Genomic DNA, 23,116 nt, shown 5'->3' with positions numbered 1-23,116 from the left:
GTATACAACATAGTGATTTGACATTTACATACCTTACAAAGTGATCACCATGAAAAGTCTAGTAACCATTTGTCATCATACAGTTATTGTGACATTGTTGACTATTCCCTATGCTGCACATTGTAGCCTCGTGACCTATTTATAACTAAGTTTGTACCTCTTAATCCCCTTCACCTTTTTGCCCATCCCTTCATCTCCCAACCCTCTGGCAACTATCAGTTTGTATTCTCTCTGAGTCTGTTTGGTTTTTGTTTGTTCATTTGTTTAGTCTTTTAAATTCCACATATAAATGAAATGATACAGTATTTGTTTTTCTCTGATTTACTTAATTTAGCATACTAATACCCTCTAGGTCAGGGGTGGGCAACCCCTGGCACGCGTGCCAAACCTGGCACGCCAGTAACTTTTGCTGGCACACGAAACCCTCTCTTATAATCTTCCACTTACAATTTTTTTCTTAATATCGAATTTTTTATTTTTCAGATAAATTCAGTGTAGGTGCATCTTAGATAAATAAATAATTTTACATAACAAGTTATCTTAAAGACCATAGACATGGATTGACGAGAGAGGGGAAGAGCAATTTCTATGCCTCTGCCTTAACTCTCCCTGCCTTCCTAGATCCGACCAGTGTTTTGGTTTCATCCACATACGCTTGTGAATCTTTGTTCTCAGTGATGAATTTTGTTAAGTCTCGGTATAGGAGTAGCCTGACGGATGAAAGTAGTAGCTCGTGCATATCTCTGAAGGTCACGAAATATAAACCTGATGTAAAATCTCTGTCATCAGTGATGCAGCAGCAAAAGTCCCACTGATAATATCAAACGGAGTCATAAAGTTTTCTGTCGGACTATCAGTATACATGTATACATTAAAAAATAAATGCATTTTTCATCATTATATACTGTGTTTTTGTCGCTCGAATGAATTTTATTATTCAAGGTTCTTCACATACGTACACCTTAAGAGATATCAAGTAGGCGTAACATGTTCTCAAAAAATTAGGGTTGGCATGCAGAAGAATTTTGAGTCAGAGATTTTGCTGGTTTTGGCACACACTCACAAAAAGGTTGCCCACCCCTGCCTGCTCTAGGTCCATTCGTTTTGTCACAAATGGCACAATAATATTCTTATTTTTTTTTTTTGTAATATATCTTTATTGATTTCAGAGAGGAAGGGAGAGAGAAAGAGAGATAGAAACATCAATGATGAGAGAGAATCATTGATTGGCTGCCTCCTGCACATCCCCTAATGGGGATTGAGCCCGCAACCCAGGCATGTGCCCTTGACCGGAATCGAACCTGGGACCCTTCAGTCCACAGGCTGATGCTCTATCCACTGAGCCAAACCAGCTAAGGCCACAATAATATTCTTAAAGTGATACTTTCATTTTGTCAGTTTTCCTATAGAGACATCTAGTTTTTGCTAGCACAGCATCTATTCATACATCCTCTGGCTGAAATGTCAGAAAGCATCCTAATTTTTCTTGGCAAACGATTCAACTTCACTCTTAGTTCAAATTCAAAGGGAGCTGACTTCTTGCTGGGCTGCAGGTGTGAACATGAAACCCAGACCTAGTTTATTGCAGAATTACTTTCCCCTGACCTGAGTGATCAGCTCTTGAGACTAGGAATAGGGTCTTTAGAATGGGGCAGACATTCACATCACCAATCAATGTGAAACAGATGGAGGTCTTCAGATAGGGCAGGAGGAAATTGCAGGTTGGGTCATGTACAGGCAAGAACTCCTGTCTCTTTTGGATCTCTCTTTGCTAGGCCTGGAATTTTGAAAAATATAAACCCACTTGAAGTGGCAGGGAAGAGATGGCTGTCTGACTATGCTGTGTGGAGGAGGAGACAGGAACTGGGTAAGTAAGTGGCTCTGTAGGGTACACGAGCTGAAGGTGAGTCACTGTGTCTGTGTGGCTCTATGTATGTTTCTCCTTTTATCACTTCTGGGCTTTTACTAAAGTCTTGTTTACATATTGACAGGGTTTGAGATTCATAACCTGTGAATACTGCCTACTTATTATGGTTTGAGCCCTTTTGTCTGGTCCCATCTTTGTACATCTTGTTGTCTTTCTATATGCTTCTAGAATACAGGCAATAGTGTGGTACTGTGAGGTCTTATACTGGTCAGGAGACAGATCTGGGGAACCTGGACAAATTATGTAACTTCCCTAATCTTCAGTTTTCTTGCCTATAAAATGAGGGGTTTAAGATTAGCTAAAGACAACTTGCATACATTTAGGTAAATGCTTGGCACGTAATAAGGGCTTAAAAATAGTTGTTATTATTATTTTGGAGAAAGCACTCTACCTCTGGGAGCTTGAGGGTGGCTTGTTACAGTTGTGCCACTATTTGTGTTACCTTGGGCAAGTCACTTAGGTATCAATTATTAATTGATATATCTCACTTTCCTCATTCATAAAATGAAGCATTTGGAACAGGGGTTCCCTAAGGTCTCACTTGGCTCTAAAAGTTGACCTTGCCCTAGCGGTTTGGCTCAGTGGATAGAGCGTTGGCCTGCGGACCAAAGGGTCCTGGGTTTGATTTCAGTCAAGGGCATTTACCTGGATTGCAGGCTCCTCCCCGGCCAGGGCCCTCATCAGGGCTCATGCAGGAGGCAACCAATCTATGTGTTTCTCTCACATTGATGTTTCTCTCTCTTTTCCACTCTCTCTGAAAGATCAATGGAAAAATATCCTTGGGTGAGGATTAACAACAATAAAAGTTGACCTTTTTCATTCACTATGTATTGAGCCTGAGCTTCTCTAGTGAGGCATACACATCGCAGGCAGCAAAGCCTCAAACATGCCCACCCTCATGCAGAGAAAGTTTGCATTCTAGTGGGGAAGACGGGTGATAACTAAGAAGAATGTGTGAAGTGATTACCAGGGGCTGGGAGGTGGGGAAAGTGGGAAGATATTTGTCAAAGGGTACAAACTTCTAGTTATAAGATTAACAAGTACAGCATGGTGGCTATGGTTCATAATACTGTGTTATATTCTTGAAAGTTGCTAAGACAGTATGATTTTTTAAAAAAAAATGTTTTTATTGATTTTTAGAGAGAGGAAGGGAGAGGGATAGAGAAATAGAAACAATGAGAGAGAAACATCATCGATCAGCTGCCTCCTGCATGCCCCATACTGGGAATCGAGCCCGCAACCCAGGCATGTGCCCTGAGCGGGAATTGAACCAGTGACCTCTTGGTTTGTGGGTTGATGCTGAGCCATTGAGCCACACCGGCCTGGCAGGGAGTATATCTTAAGCGCTCTTACCATGAAAAGAAGTGGGAATTGTGTGACGGTGTGGAGGTGGTAGCTAACACCTCGGTGGTAATGATTTTGTGATATATAAATGTATCAAATCAACAAAAGCTGTATATCTTACACTTACACAACATTGTTATATCGCTTATATTTCAGTAAATATAACCTGGAGGAGAAAATGTGTAAAGTCCATATATGTTAGGGAGTGATGAGTGCTACATGAAAAAAATAAAGAGGAAAGAGGTGAGAGGTGATAGTAATGGGGCTATGACTTTTGGGAGTGGAAGGAAGCCTTTTTGAGAACATGACATTTGAGTAAATATTTGAAGAAGGTGAGGAATGGGATGTGTGGGAAGGCCCCTCTGGGATATAGAGACCTCATAAGGCAAATTACCTAAATCTATCAAATAACAGGAATGACTTAAATAAAGGGCCACTGAGTAATTTGCTTTTGGCAAAACAAAAACCTATAAAATGTTTTCCCTATAACTTTGACACTGCTCACAAGTGCCTCTCACAAAAAGAACGCAGTTGTTTCTAGACTTGAGGGCATCCTCTCCGACTCCTTCACCAAGCTCCCCATCGTGAGTCCCGGCACACGCAAGGCTCTCAGGAAGCCTTCGTTCTACTCTTCCTCATCCTTCCTCTTCCCCCAAGTTCCCTTCAGAACCTCCCAGTAATCGTGGCATTTGATATGGTCTGCGGCTCTCTCTTAGCTGCCACTGAGTAAGTGCAATAAAATTTTGAACACTATTGTCCCGCCTTAGAGTTAAGTAGCCACTTACCTTGAGGACAGACTCAGTGACGCCCCAGGAGAAGTCGCAGGGAAACTCACCCCGCACGTCGGAGGTGGACTCTTTTAGAGGGAAACCATTTTCTCGTATGATCTGTTTATAGTAATGTGCTGAGGACTTGGGCTTTCTTTCCTTTTGTTTACTATTAAAATCCACATAAAATAATCCTCGACGTGTGGTGTAGCCATCCTGCCATTCAAAGCCATCCAGGAGAGACCAGGCAGTGTAACCAAACACGCGTATTTCATCAAACCTTATTGCTGCACAGAGAGAGAGAGAGAAAAAAAAAAATCAGAGATGTTTGGAGGCCTAAACACACTCGTTCATGTTGATGGCTTCACCAACACCAGGCCAAGGGGACAGCGTGTTGTGAAACCAACCTTTTGCCCAATTTGTAGGCCCATTAGATCAAATAGAAAATTCATGTTTATCCTTGAAAAGCAGCGTTTATTTATTTTTTTCCACCCAGGATGGTCCTCCCCCAGCAAGTGAACCACAGTCAAAGCACCCAACTGAACATTTTCCTGAGACTTGGTGTGCAGGTCTGTGTCAGAGGGCATGGTGGTTCCCAGAACTCCTTGGGACAAATGTCTGCTTAGGACCAAGAGGGTCTCATTTCAAGCTTGGGTTGGTTCCCATTTGTGGACAAACTATCTTCTATGAAACGATCCTTCAGGGACTGAAAAACTAGCTTTGAGAATGAACATACATGGATGTAAATATAAGGAGGGGAAAGTCGTGCAGTGATGTAAGAGAACAAGCACTCACTGGGCCGAGGGGCAGGGGAAGGGAGGGTACTGTTGGGCAAGTTTCTTGACTTTAGTTTTCTCAATTGTAAAGAGAAAAGATTGGAAAAGATGATCTCTCAGGGTCTTTCTAACTTTACAACGCTGATTCAACGACTTTTAGGAGTTGGGTAAACCTGAGATATGAAAATCAACAGACAGCAGCAATAAAAGCAACAAAGACTCAAAACCAATCAGGAAACTTTTTTTTTTTTTTTTTTTTTTTTTTTTTTTTTTTACTAAAAGCTTTCATTTCTCTCACAGGAATGCCTCACTTCTGCACTTTTGATTTTTGCTGTTGTTGTTAATCCTCACCCGAGCATATTTTTCCATTGATTTTTAGAGAGAGTGGACGGGAGGGGGAGAGACAGAGAGAGTGAGAAACATCAACGTGTCTCACATCGAGTGGTTGTCACCCAGGGCCAGGGATCGAGCCTGCAACCGAGGTATGTGCCCTTGACCAGAATCGAACCCAGGACCCTTTAATCTGTGGGCCGATGCTCTATCCACTGAGCCAAACTGGCTAGGGTGCATTTTCTGGGTTTTATCATTGACACCCTTTTCCTAAAAGGTAAAAAATCCTGACCAAGAGATTTCTTGAAGATCACTGATGTTTGAAATAAACACATTTTAACAGGCCCTGGTTCTAACCCCGTGGGTATAGGGCACTGAGGAGAGGTGGAATAGTGACGCCTGGGAAATGACACCCTTCTGCCCACGGGCATGGCGTTAGGCACAGGCCCTCTGCTCCAGAGGCCCCCTATACACATGCTTGTGGCTGGGCACGACTCTGTTCCATGCTGCTCCTTCCTGCAGGGTGGGCAGCAGGCTCTTGCTGTTCCTGAGGACGCTCCCTGAGCACTCTCTTTGGCAGAATTTGGGATTTTTCTTCAGACAGGTGGCTTTTAAAGATAGCTACAGAATTTTAGAAGGATCTACCGAGAATTCCTTTATATTTGCGCGAAATGGAGCCCAGCTCTGACAGAGCCATCATGATTTGAGTTTGTGTTCTGCTCCTTTATTTCAATCAGCCACCTGTAGATGTCACTACTTGAGTAATAGAAAAGAAATGAGGGGATAAGAAAGGGTCAGAGAAATACTCAGGATCAATAGAAATGACTCAGCTTTGAGATTCATGGCTCATTCTGTGTCTTCGGACTTTTTCAGCATTTGGACATGTGATAGAGTGAAAGCACAATTCCACGAAAGCCGTCAGCATCTTAGAGTAAAGCTCTACTGTTAAAAAAACTTTGGACATATCTTTCTCAGCATTATTGACTGAAACAGCATCTTGTTGCCAATTAATTATGTATCTATAGTCTAAAATTATTTTGTTCTTAAGCTTTCACTAAAAAAGAACATGAGATAACATTAAAAAAATGTTGTTGCCCAGCCAGCATGTCTCAGTGGTTGAGCATCAACCTATGAACCAGGAGGTCATGGTTTGATTCCCTGTCAGGGCACATGCCTGGGTTGCGGGCTCAATCCCCAGTAGGGGGTGTGCAGGGGGCAGCCGATCAATGATTTTTATCATTGATGTTTCTATCTCTCTCTCCCTTTCCCCTTCTTTCTGAAATCAATAAAAAATACTGTAAAATAATTTAACACTGGACAATAAAAAAGCTGCGATAACAATAATCATATAATCAAAGGCAACTTTAAATATATATCATAAATATTCAAAAAATCCTTTTAAATTGAGCTAATGTGCAACCAACCTTGAAGAACCTGGTTGAGGAAATTCTTCATCATGTAGATGGCTGTGGTATCTTCTGTTTTCACATGACTGTCCGTGAACCAGCCATTCTCAGTAATCAAGATCCGGGGGTGGCCATATTCCAGCTTAATCCAGTTCAGCACTTCTCTCAAATTGAGTGACACATTTTGTCCCATTTTAGCCATGGTGCTCTGGGGCTTGAAATTGTTGGGCCCAAAGGAAAAGGCAAAGAAGTCAGCTGTGCCCCTCACCTCCTTCTTCTCCGCTTCTGAGAAAAGGGGCAGAATGGAGAGCAGCTGCTTTTTCATCAGCTCTGGGTAGTCCCCGTCCCCGTGGATAGGGCTGGCAAACCACCCGAGCACAGAAACCAGGGACTGTTGGCACTTGAGGACATCCATCGTGTTTCCTGGTCTGTTCGGTTCAATCCAATGGGATCCCAGTGTGATCGATAACCGCCCCTTCTGATGTGGGCGGAAATTTATGTTGTAGTTGTGCCAAACTTTTGAGTGAGCCTAAGAAGAAGAAAATACGATTAACTTATATTGTTCTTACAAGGGTTTGACTTGGTTGGTATAAGGTCTTTCATGGATAAATGAATGAAGCACAGGGTGATGCAGAGGAAAGCTGCCAGGAAACCCTGATGGCCTCCAAGGCGGTGCTCTGCCCACCTCCCCTTGCTTGCAACCCACGCCTCTCCTATAGGACTGCTGAGAGGCAGGCAGAGAGCCCTCGTCCAAACTCCATCTTACTTCTCTTCTCCCTGACCCCCTTCCTGGCCCTCCTGGGGCTGGTGCAGGTGAGATGCTATGTGGATTAGAGGATTTCTTCCTTTAGATAAAAAGACGCAGAGCAGTGAGCTTTCATTGTCCCGCAGAATCTCCTTCTGGCCCTGACTTAGAAGTCCAGGATAATGTGGGATCCAGATTCTGTCAATGAATAATAATAGAGCCACCTCCTAGGCTTGTTGTGAGGCTTGAATGAATTAATGTGTGTACAGGGCCTCAGAACAGTGCCCGGCACAGAGTAACTTCCATAGAAGCTTTAGCTGTGATTACTATCATTATAAAAGTGTGGCAGGCGCTGCATAAAGCAGAAAACCAGGGGACAGTGTGTGGGTCTTGAGGTCAGCACACTGGGGCTTGAAGTTCAGGTGTTTAATGTGTGGCCGTAGAGAAGTCACTTAACCTATCCTAAACCTGTTACTATCCTCATCTGTAAAATGAAGTTAGAAATAACAGTAATACCCTTTGTAAAGTTGTTGTTAGATGTAGAGCTAATGTGTGAATTAAATCTGTAGCACAGAATTAAGTATGTAGCACTTAGGAGCTACTGCCTAAAGATGAATGTTATTGCCTTGGCTGGGTAGCTCAGTTGGTTAGAGCATCGTCCGATACGGCAAGGTTGCGGGTTCAATCCTCGGTAAGGGCACATACAAGAATCAACTAGTGAATGCCTAAGTGGAACTGCAAATTGACGTTCCTCTCTCTCTCTTAAAAAAAAAGAAGAAAGGATGGACGTTATTATTATTAGTCTCCTGGAGTTTACATTGCCAGTTGAGCTCTTATGACAGAGCCTCATGATCGGTTTCCAGTCTATCTAATAGGTACGAGTGTCACTCAGTGCCTGTCTAGCCTGCCCTGAGAGGCTGAAATAATTGGAACAGGAACTCGCCCTCAGGAGCCAATCATCTTATTGAAAAAATGAGACTGAAAGGTGTGAAAGAGAAACATAAAATGGCATAAAATAAGGCCTTAAATGAAAAAATATTTAAAGCAAAAGGACAGGTTCATTAGAGCCATGAGCTCTATTAGAAGGAGGAGCAAACATTAAGGACTCCAATTAAGGACCCCTGACCAGTCATAAAATTACCCTTTACCTGTGACCATGTCTCTTTTCCCTCAGCATTTGACTTGCTTGCCTCTTCCCAGGTCTCCCAATTTCTCCTCTATTTGGCTGTTTCTAAAACCAGTGTGCACACCCTTCCCTTTAACCCACAAAGTCTGCTTTTCTTTGTTCCTTGGCTTTTCTTTTGCTCATCAGAGACGCTGTGTATTGGGTTGAATTATCTGAAAGGGCCTCTGTAAGTCAAGGACAATCAAATGTGCCCAGTGGTTCAAACCTAATAGACCCTGCGGACAGCAGCTGTGCTTCAGAAATCCTGTTAGGGTGGGGAAAGGTAGGTGAGGATTTCAAAGTTGGTGCCTTGTTGCTTGATGGAAGGAGTTCATTGAAATCATTCCCGGGGAAGATTTTCTTAGGTAGATGTCTCGAAGTATTACCTCTGTCTATCTGATCTTACTTGGTTTTCACTGCAACCATTTAGCACCCAAATGTCCCCAAGGATCTGTAAGAATGCTCTCCCGTCAGAGAAGTGTACAGGCTGCTGCCTCCTCCCCTGCCTCCAGCCTGAGGTTCCAGCTTCTGGAAGGAACCACACGGGGACGGGGGACAGACACCACCTTAAGTGGTCTCAGCTGCTCTGTCTGGGCTGAAAAGCCTGGAATCCCAAAGTCTTGAGAACTGCATTTTTTTCTGATTTGAAACAAAAGCAGTCATGCATTGCTAGAATTCATTGCTTGCTTCTAATCAGTCACTTCATGCCTTGATACTTGACCAGGGCAGTCATGCAGCTCCGACATGTAAACTATAAAGCTCAGCACCCATGTAAGATCCTGAGCCAGAAACTTGCTGCCATGCAAATATGACGCCATCAGACACTGAAGGGAGAGTGAGATGGAGTCAGTAAGAAATTTATTAAATCAGCAATGAACCAGTCCTAATAGGAAAAAGAAAGGGAGGGAGACGTTTTTTAATTTTAATTTTTTTGCGTTTCTTTATAATTGGTGTTTTATTGCATATTTTAGTGATTGTATGAAAGATAACCTAAGCTGTGATAAAATCTTGGTGGCATCAGCATTTTAATGAGAAATAGAGCAGCTTAGAAGACAACGGATATGTACCTTTGCAACATCTTTCCAAACAAGTTTTCTGGATATATATGTCTATATACTAGTTTCGTCATGCCCCAAGGTGACCTTCGTGTTCCACAGCGTCTCTTTCACCTTTGCTGCTATTTGCATAGGCTATCAAGGTATCTAGGGTTATCTTTGCTCTGGGCTGAAGGCAGCCTCTCCATTCTTGTGTAGAGAATGTGGGGGAGGTTCTTTGGACAGTGCTTATAGTTATAACTTGATCCTGTTTGCCAAGTAACAAGGTAAAAAGTATTGCTCAGAGGTAGTGAGTTTGAGATAAATCTTGATGAAACAGAGATATCTACGTGTGTGCGCTGCTCTGATGCTCACAAAGGAGGGCTACTGGGAAGACTAAAATAGGGCTAGGAGGGCCGTGCAGCCTGGGCCCTGCCACCTTGCACAACAGTCTTTCTGAGCTTTCCCAAGGTTACCCTCTATCTGTACAAGGCCATCTACCTTTGGAATGATTGATTTAAGGGAGCTTCAACCTTTGTTCTTTAAATTCAGTAGCTTAAAGGGGAAGTCAGCAGCTTTTTTTCTGTTGTTGTTTGGGGTCAGCTATCAGGGCCTCATATCATTGAGAGGCAGCTGCTGGCCTAGCGTGGCAGTTCTCTCTGATGCCCCTGGAAATGCAGACTCAGATCAGTTCTGTGGGTGATAGGAAGCAACTAAGACACAACTCTAGAAGCCAAGATGAAGAAGGGGCTGGAGGTCGGGAGACATGGCGGGACACTGGTGGGAGGGAGTGCTGTGGAGGGCGTGGGTTGAAGACAGAGAAACTGTTTTCCTGTTTCTGTGTTCCCTGCCAGCTTTTCCCAGTATATTTCCCAACTAAAATGACTGAACATATTGCATGTTGTTTTTAGTCTTCATAACTATCGTAACAGTATAATAATTCACCAATTTTATGAAATACGATTTACTTAGTCATCTCTCTCTTTTGATAGAAATTAGCTTCTCCTCTCTCCCTCCCTCTCCCTTCCTTCCTTCCTTCCTTCCTTCCTTCCTTCCTTCCTTCCTTCCTTCCTTCCGCTCTTTCCCCTTTTCTATCATAAATAATGTTGTAATAACTAATGGTGGGCATATAGCTTTTAATTTGTTTGAATTATTTCCTTTTGTTAATCTCAGAATGACTGCCTAACAATTTTTAAAGTTGTTTTACATATCTCCAAATGGTTTTTCGGCCAGTTTGTCCTTTGGTGTGAGTGTTCTTTGACCACCTGCTTCGAAATATTGATTGCTCTCTTTTAGGGATAAATGGCCATGAAGAATGATATAAAATGCATCTCACCTACATGGCACTCTAGGCGACAGGGCCTGGGCCTTGAAAGCAGGACACCCAGCCTCCAGTACTGGCACAGCGACTAATGAGCTTTATGATCTTGGATAACGCATTTCCCATTCAGCAGCCTCAGTTCCCTTCTCCATTATACTGAGCTAAAAATAAACACTAGAGAATTGTGGTGAAGATGGAATGAGGTAATATATGTGAAGATCCTGTGCAAACTACACAAATGTAAATTTGAAGTATTTTGAAAGAGCAAGCTGAAAATTAACTTGCTGTGGAAAACAACAGTGGGAGTCTGTGTGGGATGAAGAGTGTTAATAGAAATGATTCCTTCTTCCTTCCCTCCTCCCTCCCTCCCTTCCTTCCCCTTTTCCTGTTATAAATAATGTTGTAATAACTCTCCTTTACCCCTTGAGTTTCATGGCTAACCTGTTTGTCCTTATTTTTTTTATTTTTGAAGTTGACCGAGTTTTATTCATTGTCCATTGGGACTGAAATTAATTTCAGGTTGATTCATTTTTTCATCTATTCAGCACTTCTTTATATTTGTTTTCTACTGATTACAATTGCTGTTCCAGATTTTTTTAATCTTCAGTGATTCATTCTGCATTCTACAAATATTTATTAGGTGTTTAAGGTGTGTGAACTTTACAGAAGTTCATTGCTAAAAAATTATGACTATTATCTCCTTAAATATATCACTGTCATTTCTTTAATTTTTTTGATAATCTTGAAACTCTCTTAGAAATATCTTACCCTCATTATTCTTAGGAGAGAATATTTAAATATTAAAAAAAGTTACCACCTTTCATAAGGAAAATATTTACCCATCCTATTCATGTTTTCTATAGTTGAAATAACTCAGAAATAATCATATTAAAATCAATTTTAATGAATTTTCATTTTATTTTATTTTTTTATTTTTTTAAAATATATTTTATTGATTTTTTACAGAGAGGAAGGAAGAGAGATAGAGAGTTAGAAACATCGATGAGAGAGAAACATCGATCAGCCGCCTCCTGCACATCTCCCACTGGGGATGTGCCCGCAACCCAGGTATATGCCCTTGACCGGAATCGAACCTGGGACCTTTCAGTCCGTAGGCCGACGCTCTATCCACTGAGCCAAACCGGCTTCGGCTGAATTTTCATTTTAATAAAATTCATTTTAATTAATTTTCCTCCCATTTTCTTTGTAATCATTATATTTGCAAAGTATTTTTTTAACAAATCATTGATTGTTCTCAGTTTGTATAGTTTCAGGATTTTCCCCATAGGAATCATGTAAAAACTAAGCTCTAATATATTTGTTCCTTTAAAAAATGGTCCTATAGGTCATTTCAAAGAGAGCTTATGGGACCAAAACCAGGAGTTCTTAACTCTGTGACCTAAGATTGAAGATCTTTATAGTATGTAATAGACACTCAATAGTGCTCTGTTTTCCTGAGGAGTATAAGATTTAAAAAACGGTCCTATTATTGTTATAGAATTCTAATTTCCATTATAATATTACTGAATTAAATCAATGCCTGAGCCAGAGTCTAAACCTGGCAACACAAAGGGAAAAAGCTCTAGAATAAAGTTCCTAATTAATTAAACGAAGCATCTGTGGTTTCCACAGATATTGGAAGGGAGTTTAGAAGAAATCAATATTAGTAAATTGGAGCTTTACTGGAGGCCAGGTTCCCTGCCCAGAGATAACATTTGTATGCCAATTTCAGCATTCTGTTCTTACTAAATTAACAATGGCAATCCTGTTAGTAACTTTTTCATGCAAAAGGACCATATCTCAGAGAATAATTAAAGCTAAAACAGCCTGGGTTGGGAACCTGAAGTTTTTCCTCAGGATTTAGGAATGAAGAGTTAAAGATAGTCAGTACGAGTATAGCCTGGCTGCTGTGGTTCAGTTGGTTGAATATCATCCCAAGAACCAAGAAGTCACAGTTCGATTCCTGGTCAGGGCATGTGCTGGGTTGTGGGCTCGATCCCCAGTGGGGGCTTGCAGAAAGCAGATGATCGATATTTCTATTTCTCCCTCTCCCTTCCTCTCTCTGAAATCAATAAAAAATATTTAAAAAAATAGAATCAATATAACAGCCATTCTAGAAATCATAAATAATATAACTCTTACAATAACACAAATACCCCTAGCAGGTTTGGCTCAGTGGAGAGAGTTGTTGGCCTGCAGACTGAAGGGTCCCAGGTTCGATTCCACCCAAGGGCACATGCCCAGGTTGCAGGCTGGATCCCCAGGAGGGGGAGTGCAGGAGGCAGCCAATCAATGATTCTCATCATTGATGTTTCTATCTCTCTCTCCCTCTCCCATCCTCTCTGAAATTAATAAAAACATATTTTTAAAATAACAAAAATAAATGTGGACTCTAATAAACAAAATAAACTGATGAACAAAATAGATCCAGAAACATAGAGTCATGAACAGACTGATGAATTTCAGAGGAAAGGTTGGGGGAGAGAGATTAACTGGGGGAATTTATATGCATACTAGAGGCCCAGTGCATTAAATTCGTGCATGGGTAGGGTCCCTAGCGGCTGCTGCCTGCCAGCTGGGGCTCCCATCCTCTGGCTGCCTACTGCTGGGGCCTCCCTTTGCACCCGCCTTGGCCTGGTGCCGCCCGCTCACCTGCTCCACCATCCTGCCGCTGTCCCGCTTTTGTCGGGGCCCATTGGGGCTGGCAGCACCTCCACTGCAGCCCACTGCCTGCGCTGCCCCCTGGTGGTCAGTGCACGTCTAACTCCTGGTCGGTGGAACACCCACCCACAGGGACAATTGGCATATTAGCCTTTTATTATATAGGATATGCAGAGCCCATGTACGCAGACAGTAGTGTGGCAAAGGCTTGGGAGGGCAGGTCCAGGGAGGAGGAGGTCAGTGGGGGAAAAAACCACACAAAGCGGACATCTGTAATACTTTCAACAATAAAGATACATTTTTAAAAAATAACAAAATGAAGGCCCCATCTTGGGGCGTGCAAGAAAGGCAGATTCACCATGAGCCTCAGGAGCTGAAGCTTCAGGCCCCTGGCGTGCATGGGTCCTTGTAAAATGCTCTACGTGGGTTCTGAGTAAGGCTGTGATGAAGCACTGCTAGGTAAGGATATCTGATAAATTCCCTAAAGAGACCTCAGAAAAGAAGGAGTCAGAATCTCCAAGACTACAGCAATCTGATGTAAGATTTCTCTTATTCTAAACATTCACTTTTGTACCAACTTTTGTGTTTGTCATTTTTTATATATTTTTTTAGATAGGGCCTCCAGATTGTGTAAGTCTCAGGCCAGCGCCACACAGGTCCACGCCTGGCCTATGAGCTTTTTGAGTGCAGGGACCATAAGAATTTTGTCCACAGTTGTGCATACACATGCCCAGGATAGAGCCTGGCATAAAATACTTGTTGAATGAATGCCCACTATGAGCCAGCTAGTATGTTGGTCACCTGACAGCCTCTGTGAGGCAGATTTTATTTTTCTAATTTTAGAGAAGAAACTGAACTTCCCAGAGGCTGGGTAGTGGTGGAGCTAGGATTTGAACCCAGGTCTTCCCTGATCTCCTTACTAAACCATCCTGCTTTCTGTATGTGCCAGTTCTAAATTTTGAAGCTGTTGGGGAAAGAGCACTGGATATGAACCATAACATACTGTTTTAAAATTATGCTTTCTTTCCGCTGAACTTGGTTATTAAAAGAACTAAACTGTCTTGCATGCTGAGAAGAAAATGTCTATGTAGCAGTATGTCTGGAATTCAGGATCACCCAGAAAGGTTCTGGAAGACCTGCCAGCAAATTTCGGGTGTTCAGAAGACCACATAGTAGTCCAAGTGCCCAGCACAGCATGTAACATTTATGCGTATTTCCCTGTCCCAGTATTGGCATTGGATACTGTCCTCAGAGGCTAAATGAATCCCTATGCACCACTTCTACATTTCACTGTCTCAACTGAGGGTGGTGATCTTTACACCACTGTCAATGTTAGACCGAGAGGGCAGGGATGCCGTGCTTGCATAGTGTTTAACACTGCATCACCTACAAACAAGTCATTAACAAATGGTCCTTAAAGATGAGTGACTTTCACGATCAGATAGAACAGAATAGTGATTAAATTACAAAACCATAGAAAATTAATAATATAAATGGTAATAAGAACTAACATCTATGAGTGCCAAATATTGTTCTAAGTGCTTTCCATTTAATTCACATTTATCTCCTTTAATCCACTCTTAAATTTCTTGAGGTAGGTACTATTATCATTCCCATTTTAGAGGAGAGTTTCATGAGTTGTCAAGTCCAAGCTGTAATGCTCCAAGTTTTGTGCTCATGAGTGCTAATTAGAGGTAGAGGATGAACCTTATGGGTCATTTGGTCCAATAAAATTTTTTAAATATTTTAAATGAAGAAGCTGAAACTCATAAATAAATGGCTTACTCAAAGTCCCAGTTAGTGGCAAAGCTAGAATTAGAAGTAAGTACTTCAGCCTTGTAGTTCACTGTCATATCATCACGAAAATTAAATTATGTGTCTTTGAAACACACTTTTATACCTTAGATTCAATGGTGATTGAACAGGCTGTGAAAATGCAAGGGGTGTGCTAATATAACAGCTATGGCCCCAAATCAAGGGCCAGTGGACCGAGAAAGCCACGTGTCAGTGTACGGGTGCCAGGAACACGCTCAGGAGAGGAGCAGTCCGGAGCAACACCTCGGTAATTAAATGGAGATTCTGTTCAACTTCTTTCGCTTACAGAAATTCTGTACATCATCAAAGGCAAGTTTAGATAAATCATTTTTCTTTAAGTTCCTACAACCCACAGCTATTATTTTATCCTTCTTTACTCTTCATTCATTTACATTGATTATTTCCTTAAATTCAAGTCTACAAACACTTATTTAACAAATACAAGGCACTATGGTAGACATTTGGATAGAGATGAACAAAACAGTGCCGGTTTTATGACCTCTGACCTCTATTAGGAGAGACAAGTACAGAAATAAATAGAATAAAAACAGTGTAGTTTTATGTTTCAATTAATCAGAAACAATAACAAAAACTTAATATGATTCAAATTTTATTAAAAATTTGACCAAATGTATGTGTTTATTTATACATAGAAGAATATTTGGACATTGAACAAGCTGCTAGCAGTTGTTACTTCTGGGCATGGAGTTAGGGAATAAGACTTATAGAGGAGAATTCAATTTTTTTTTTTGAGACTTCATTTTAACTTTATGTGTTATATATTGTTTGAACGTTTTGTGGTAAAAAGCATCATTTTTGTAATTTAAAAAGGCCAAGCCCAGCTGGCGTGGCTCAGTGGCTGAGCGTCGACCTATGAACCAGGAAGTCACCGTTTGATTCCCAGTCAGGGCACAGGCCCGGGTTGTGGGCTTGCTCACCAGTGTGGGGCATGCAGGACGTAGCTAATCAATGATTGTCTCTCATCATTGATGTTTCTCTCTTTTCCTCTCCCTTCCTCTCTGAAATCAATAAAAATATATTTTAAAAAATACAAAGGTCAAGAGCATTGGTTGAAACAAATAGTTTCTACCAGTGGATTTAATTGCTCTTTGCTTTCACTCTTCAGTTTCTCCAAGTTCCATAAATCTCAAAGGAAAAACCAGAAACTTAAAAAAAGTTGTTATTCTGGATTCCATTATATATTAAAGAATGTTTGTTTATTCTGTAACAATACATTGATATGTAAAGGTAAAAGGAGGAGACGTACAATGCATATGTGATTAACATGAAAGAAGCACTGATAATAGTAAAACCCCAGCCCTTTATTTAAGACTCAGTCACATAATCTCTGGTCAAGATATGATGCTATGAAGAGCCCACCAATGGCCTCTCCCAGACACACTTCCAGGAAGCAGTACTAGGTCACCCAAGAACCACTTTGATTACTTAAGTATGCACTCATTACTAGTTAGTGAAATGTTTTGATGTTTTCTCAGCATCCCTGCTACTTTTCAGCAACGAAATCATTGTTAAGGTTTAATAGTTTTGATTATACCTTTTTTTTTTTTAACAAAGACTATTTTCTAATGCTGAGTTTTCTCAGTAAGCCTTTTTATATACAGTAAAATGGCTTATTTTATTCTATAAACTAATGTAAACTTTCCCTCAGTTCATAGACACATCATACTTAGTACCGTTTCCATTACTTACCATTTTTTTCTGATCTCCAGTTGGGCCTAATTTTCCATGTATGAGAGTGTTCATATCAAATCAAGCTGTTTAAACATGATCCCAATGTTATTTTCTGGGCATTTATAATTACATTTATCTAAACGCTTGTTAATCATTCACTGAAGTATAACTTTTTCTACTTAATGATTAGAAAAAGTAAATATTGCTCTCTTGAAGGTTTTGGATACCAATTGTCATCTACAAATAGTTGTGTTTTTTTTACATGGTTCTTGTATCTAATGGTGCTTTCTGATTATAGAAACTGTCTTTGGCAATTCTTATCTGTAAGCGGTTTTCATCTTTCTTCAGATTTGGTTAGAAACATGTATAAGAATGCTAGTTTTAACTTGTTTGATCATTATTTTCTGTATTTTGTTGGAGATGTCTTAGGTCCCAATGGAGATGAGTGGGGATGACCATATAAATACTATGATCATTAGCTAATTAAATGAATAATTGTGTTAACATTTAATTAAACTTTAGATGATATTGCCAAGGGCACACATATGTGATTTAACATCACTTTAATGGAGTATTAAAGTTTTTAAATATAAATATATATATTTTTATTGATTTCAGAGAGGAAGAGAGAGGGAGAGATAGAAACATCAGTGATTAGAGAGAATCATCAACTGGCTGCTTCCTGCACACCCCACACTGGGGATCGAGCTCACAACCCGGGCATGTGCCCTGACTATGAATTCAACCGTGACCTCCTAGTTCATAGGTCGATGCTCAACAACTGAGCCGTGCCAGCCCGGTGAGCACTAAAGTTTTGAGCAAATAAAAATTAAAATCATGGGGACAATGAATCAGGGATAAATTGTTCAAAGATTTTGCAGACAAATAAAACATGTACATAGATTGTTCTGGTCTTTAAATAGGCAAAGTGAAGTCAAATATCTGTTGAGTCAGTATCAACACTAGTGACTGCTATGGGTTTAAAGCTGAAAATTGTTATCTTTCATTGAACCTAGCTAGGTAGCTGATTCATGCCATTAAACCTGGCTAACTTGGATTCAGATGGCTAAGATTTGAATTTTGGCTCTGATACTTAATATGGAGTAAAAAAACCCCACTTATCAGCTGTGTAGCCTCAGGCAAATTTCTCTGGGCTTCAGTTTCACCCTATACTAGAGGCCCAGTGCACGAAATTTTGTGCATTGGTAGGGTCTCTAGCAGCTGTTGACTGGGGCCTCCCTCCCTTCCCCTGGCCAGCCCGCCCCCCATGGTGAAACTCCGGAACTCGCAGCCAAGGGGACAATTTGCATACTATGATTTTATTATCTATACTAATAAAAGACAAAGATGCTAATTGACCATACCTTTGCTACGCTCATCAGCCAATCAGAAGAGTATGCAAATTAACCCAACAAAGATGGCCATTAAATTTGCATACTGCAGGCAGATTCTGCTGTGCCGCCCTGCGGGGGTGGCTGTGCAATCCCCAGCTGCTGCCCGCCCCAGCGCGGGATCCGGGCCTGCCGTGTGCCAGAGGGGCGGGGGGGGGGGGCGGCAGCAGCGAGATCCCCAGCCACCGCCCACCCCAGCGCGGGATCCGGGCCTGCCATGTGTGGCCCAGGGCGGGGGTGGGGGTTGCGGGCAGTAGTGAGATCCCCAGCTGCCGCCCGCCCCATTGCGGGATCCGGGCCTGCCATGTGAGACTGGGAGAGACGGGGCAGGCACTGCGGGATCGGGTGTGCCATCTGCCACCAGGAGAGCAGGCCTAAGCCAGCAGGTGGTTATCTCCCGAGGGGTCCCAGACTGTGAGAGGGCACAGGTTGGGCTGAGAGACCCCCCCCCCCCATGGCCAGTGCACAAATTTTTGTGCACCAGGCTTCTAGTATCCTATCTAATAAAAGAGAAACATGGTAATTAGCCGTACATCCGCTACCCTTCCCATTGGCTAATCAGGGCGATATGCAAATTAACTGCCAGCCAAATTGGCAGCCGGTAGCCAGGCTACTGACACGAACAGGAGGCTTGCTTGCTTCAGTGACAGAGGACTCCAACGTTCCCTGCCTGCTGCTGCTGGGCTCTCAGCTGCTAAGAAACATTGTTACAAATATAGAAGCTAAACAAAACCCCAGAAACCTGTTTTCAGTCAGCCGGGATCTCAGAACTGGAGTCGCAACAAAGTTTCAAATACAGAAAGTAAACAAAGCCAGAAACCTGCTTTCAGCAGCGAGGTCTCACAGCTAAAGCTGGCTCTCAGCTCCAGTGACAGCCATAAATCCAAGAATAAAAAAAAAAAGGAAAAAAAGGAGCGGTTGGAAGCTTCAGTCACCCGCCAGCCTGAAAACGGCCCTCAGCCCCTCACCCAGACTGGCCAGGCACCCTAGTGGGGACCCCCACCCTGAAGGGGTGTGACCAGATGCAAACAGCCATCATCCCCTCACCCAGGCTGGCCAGGCACCCAAGCGGGACCCCCACCCTGATCCAGGACACCCTTCAGGGCAAACCAGCTGGCCCCCACCTGTGCACCAGGCCTCTATCCTATATAGTAAAAAGGTAATATGCCTCCCAGCACCGGGATCAGCGGAGCCGTGAGGCCTCCTGGCCCCTGGAGCAGCGTGACAGGGGGCAGCGCCCAAACCCCCTGATCGCCCTGAGGCTCTGTGTGCGACAGGGGGCGGAGTCACAACCTCTTTATCCGCCCTGCTCTGTTCATGACAGGGGAAGGCACCCCAACCCCCTGATCAGCCCTGCTCTGTGCCTGATAGGGGGGAGCTCCCCAACCCCCTGATCGGCCCTGCTCTGTGTGTGACAGGGTGCGGCCCCCAAACCCCCCATGGGCCCTGCTCTGTGTGTGACAGGGTGGAGCCGCAACCTCCCATCAGCCCTGCCCTGAGTGTGACAGGGGGGAGTGCCCCAACCCCCTGATCAGCCCTGCTCTGTGGGTGACGGGACGGTGCCCCAACCTCCCCATCGACCATGCCTTGAGTGTGACAGGGGGCGGCGCCCCAACCCCCCAACTGGCCCTACCCTGAGCGTGACTGAGGGTGGCATCACAACCTCCTGATCGGCCCTGCTCTGTGCATGACAGGGGTGAGCTCCCCAACCCCCTGATCGGCCCTGCTCTGTGCGTGACAGGGGGAAGCTCCCCAACCCCCTGATCGGCCCTGCTCTGTGCATGACAGGGGGAAGCTCCCCAACCCCCTGATCGGCCCTGCTCTGTGTGTGACAGGGGAGAGCTCCCCAAACCCCTGATTGGCCCTGCTCTGTGTGTGACAGGGGGCAGCGCCCCAACCCCCTGATCGGCCGGCTCTGTATGTGACAGGGGTGGCACCACAACCCCCTGATCCACCCCGCTCTGTGCATGACAGGGGGTGGCACCACAACCTCCCCATCGACCCTGCCTTGAATGTGACAGGGGGCGGCGTCCCAACCCCCCAATCAGCCCTAACCTGAGCGTGACTAAGGGTGGCATCGCAACCTCCTGATCCGCCCTGCTCTGTGCATGACAGGAGGCAGCACCCCAACTCCCCAATCGGCCCTGCTCTGAGCTGGACCAGGGGCTGTGGGGCAGGCACCTAGGGATTGGGCCTGCCTTCTGCCACCCAGGAGTGGGTGTAAGCCAGCAGGTTGTTATCTCCCGAGGGGTCCCAGACTGTGAGAGGGCACAAGTGGGGCTGAGGGACCCTCCCCCCCACCCCGCCCCGGCCAGTGCACAAATTTTTGTGCACCAGGCCTCTAGTAGGATAATAAAAGCCTAATATGCAAATTGCCCCTCAACTGGGAGTTCAACCAGGGGGTGGGGCCCGCCAACCACCTGTGGCCCCTCCCTCTGACTGGCCCTGCCCCTCATCATCCCCCCCCCAATCAGGGACAGGCTGGCCAACCTCCCATGTCCTCTCTCCCTGGCCAGCTCGGCCCAATTGGCCCCGATCGTGGCGGGCTGGCCGGACCCCAACCGTGCACAGATTTGTGCATCGGGCCTCTAGTCAACCACAAAATGGCTATAAGAATACTTACCTGGTAGGGTTGATGTGAGAATTAAACAATATATGAAAAGTACCTAGGGTAGTTTCTGAAACTACAGTAGGTATGCAATAAAATAGTCTTACTATAAAAATAATTATTAAGAATAGTAGTATAGAATGTCAAAACATTACCTGTAGTAATGTTTCAATCCTCCACTTAAGAATTAAGACCTGCCGAAACCGGTTTGGCTCCGTGGATAGAGCGTCGGCCTGCGGACTGAGGGGTCCCAGGTTCGATTCCGGTCAAGGGCATGTACCTGGGTTGCGGGCACATCCCCAGTGGGAGATGTGCGGGAGGCGGCTGATCGATGTTTCTCTCCCATCGATGTTTCTAACTCTCTATCTCTCTCCCTTCCTCTCTGTAAAAAATCAATAAAATATATTAAAAAAAAAAAAAGAATTAAGACGGATCTCTGTCCTTTTTTCTCCCCATTTCTGCATTCTTTTTTGGGGGGTGGGGTGGGAGGGGAAAGTGTGGAAAGTAGCAAATAACAAGTTTTGGGGTTTTTTTTAACCTTTTTTTTTATTCCTTCATTGACAGAAAAGCTTGAGCTAGCTTTTAAAAAAAGGAGGTGGTGGGGCAGGCTGGAGGGAGTCGATGAGGGGGAAAAGGGCACATATATAATACTTTCAACAATAAAGAATTATATATATATATGTATATATTTCAGAGAGGAAAGGAGGGGGAGGAGAGAGAGAGAGAGAGAGAGAGAGAGAGAGAGAGAGAGAGAGAGAAAAGAGAAATATCAATGATGAGAGAGAATCATTGACCGATTGCCTCCTGCACGGGATTGAGCCTGCAACCCAGGCATGGCCCTGACCGGAAATAGAATTATGACATCCTGGTTCATAGGTCGACGCTCAACCACTGAGCCATGCTGGCTGGGCTGGACTAGCTTTTTAGCTACAAGATTTAGCAACCCAACTCTAACACAGGAATTTTTAAAAATTCCTTTATCTTATGGGAAAAAGTCATTTCAGATGATCTTTGAAGATTTTGGTTCTATCTAACTAAAACAAACTAAAAAAGGATTCTACTAGTATTTCCATGTCAAAATATCATACTTAGTCTTCAAGACATTGGTGGGGGGTTGGGCAGAAGAGGTTTAAAAATGACATTTAATCCATTTAAATGTGCCTGTGAAATATGCAGTCTTCTTGTTCAAGAAAGCAGTTGCAGCAGCCTCCTGGCAGAGAAGGCTTAGCTGTTAATCATGTGAATGGTGGCTTTTTCACATCTGTTTTTGCAGTTTTCACACTAAATTTTGGCTAAGAATTTTGACAGAGCCTTCAAGAAGTGTATTATATAGAGGTGATTGTTTTATTTTAAAATATAACATTTCTTTTACTGTCTACTTTATTTTTTACTTTTAATTGTGGAAATTGTCACAGTACACAAAAATCGAAAGAATAACATAGTGAACCCCCATGAACACATCGCTCAGCTTTGAGAGTTGTCAGCATTCTACACCTTGGTTGAAGGCGGGCTGTTAATGTAAAATTTTTCATAGAAACTGGCATACCTAATTGATTTGCATGTTCTGAAAAGACTGTATGTTTGTGCCAGAGTATGTGTTGAAGTGTGTGTGTGTGTGTGTGTGTGTGTGTGTGTCTGAAATCAATTTCTCTTCAATTGCAATTTTAAATCCTTTCTGGGATAAGGTAGGTCTTATTTAATTATAAAATAATCAATTGAATTATTTCTTGAATATCTAACACATACCCCAGCCCGGTGTGAGCTTCTCTGAAGGGATGATGGCAAGAAATGCTAAGATAGTTTCCCAAAGAAGTGAAAAAATAAGGAGAAGTAAATATCCCAGGCTGAGGAACAAGTTGGTAAGGCCTTGACCTAGATTAGTGTTTCCCAACATTTCTTGTCCTAAAAGCCTCTTTCCCAGTATTAAACAATCTCTTAAACCCCTGAGGAATTTAAAACATTATTTCATCATTTGTGTGTAGTATACGCAAACGTGTTGGCATATATTTACTTATATAATCTATTTTATTGCTAAAGATTATAAAGTTTACTTTAAATATTCAGAAAATCAATAATGAATATTTAAAATACTCATAATATACAAACATGAATGTTAGCATTTTCCCATCTTATA

The 23,116-nt window shown here is 43.0% G+C and overlaps 1 protein-coding gene and 1 non-coding gene across 2 annotated transcripts in view; one reads left to right on the top strand and one right to left on the bottom strand.

Annotated features, from left to right (window-relative positions):
• The window catches only part of KLB (klotho beta), a 41,492-nt gene that overhangs the window by 12,250 nt on the left and 6,126 nt on the right, over positions 1–23,116 (bottom strand). Inside the window, exons 2-3 of the mRNA XM_036331524.1 lie at positions 6,569–7,079; positions 4,057–4,325 (exon numbers count right to left, since the gene is read on the bottom strand). Of these exons, the coding sequence (XP_036187417.1) occupies positions 4,057–4,325; positions 6,569–7,079 (780 nt within the window). The remainder of the gene's footprint in view (positions 1–4,056; positions 4,326–6,568; positions 7,080–23,116) is intronic.
• On the top strand, positions 12,159–12,284 carry LOC118661869. The gene has a single exon (XR_004969509.1). It is a non-coding gene; the product is annotated as a small nucleolar RNA SNORA25 (small nucleolar RNA).

Source organism: Myotis myotis, unplaced genomic scaffold (genome assembly GCF_014108235.1).
Source record: "Myotis myotis isolate mMyoMyo1 unplaced genomic scaffold, mMyoMyo1.p scaffold_m19_p_1, whole genome shotgun sequence".
Lineage (NCBI taxonomy): Eukaryota > Metazoa > Chordata > Mammalia > Chiroptera > Vespertilionidae > Myotis > Myotis myotis.
Note: the sequence above shows the minus strand (reverse complement) of the source record. Positions and strands in the feature narration are given on the sequence as shown.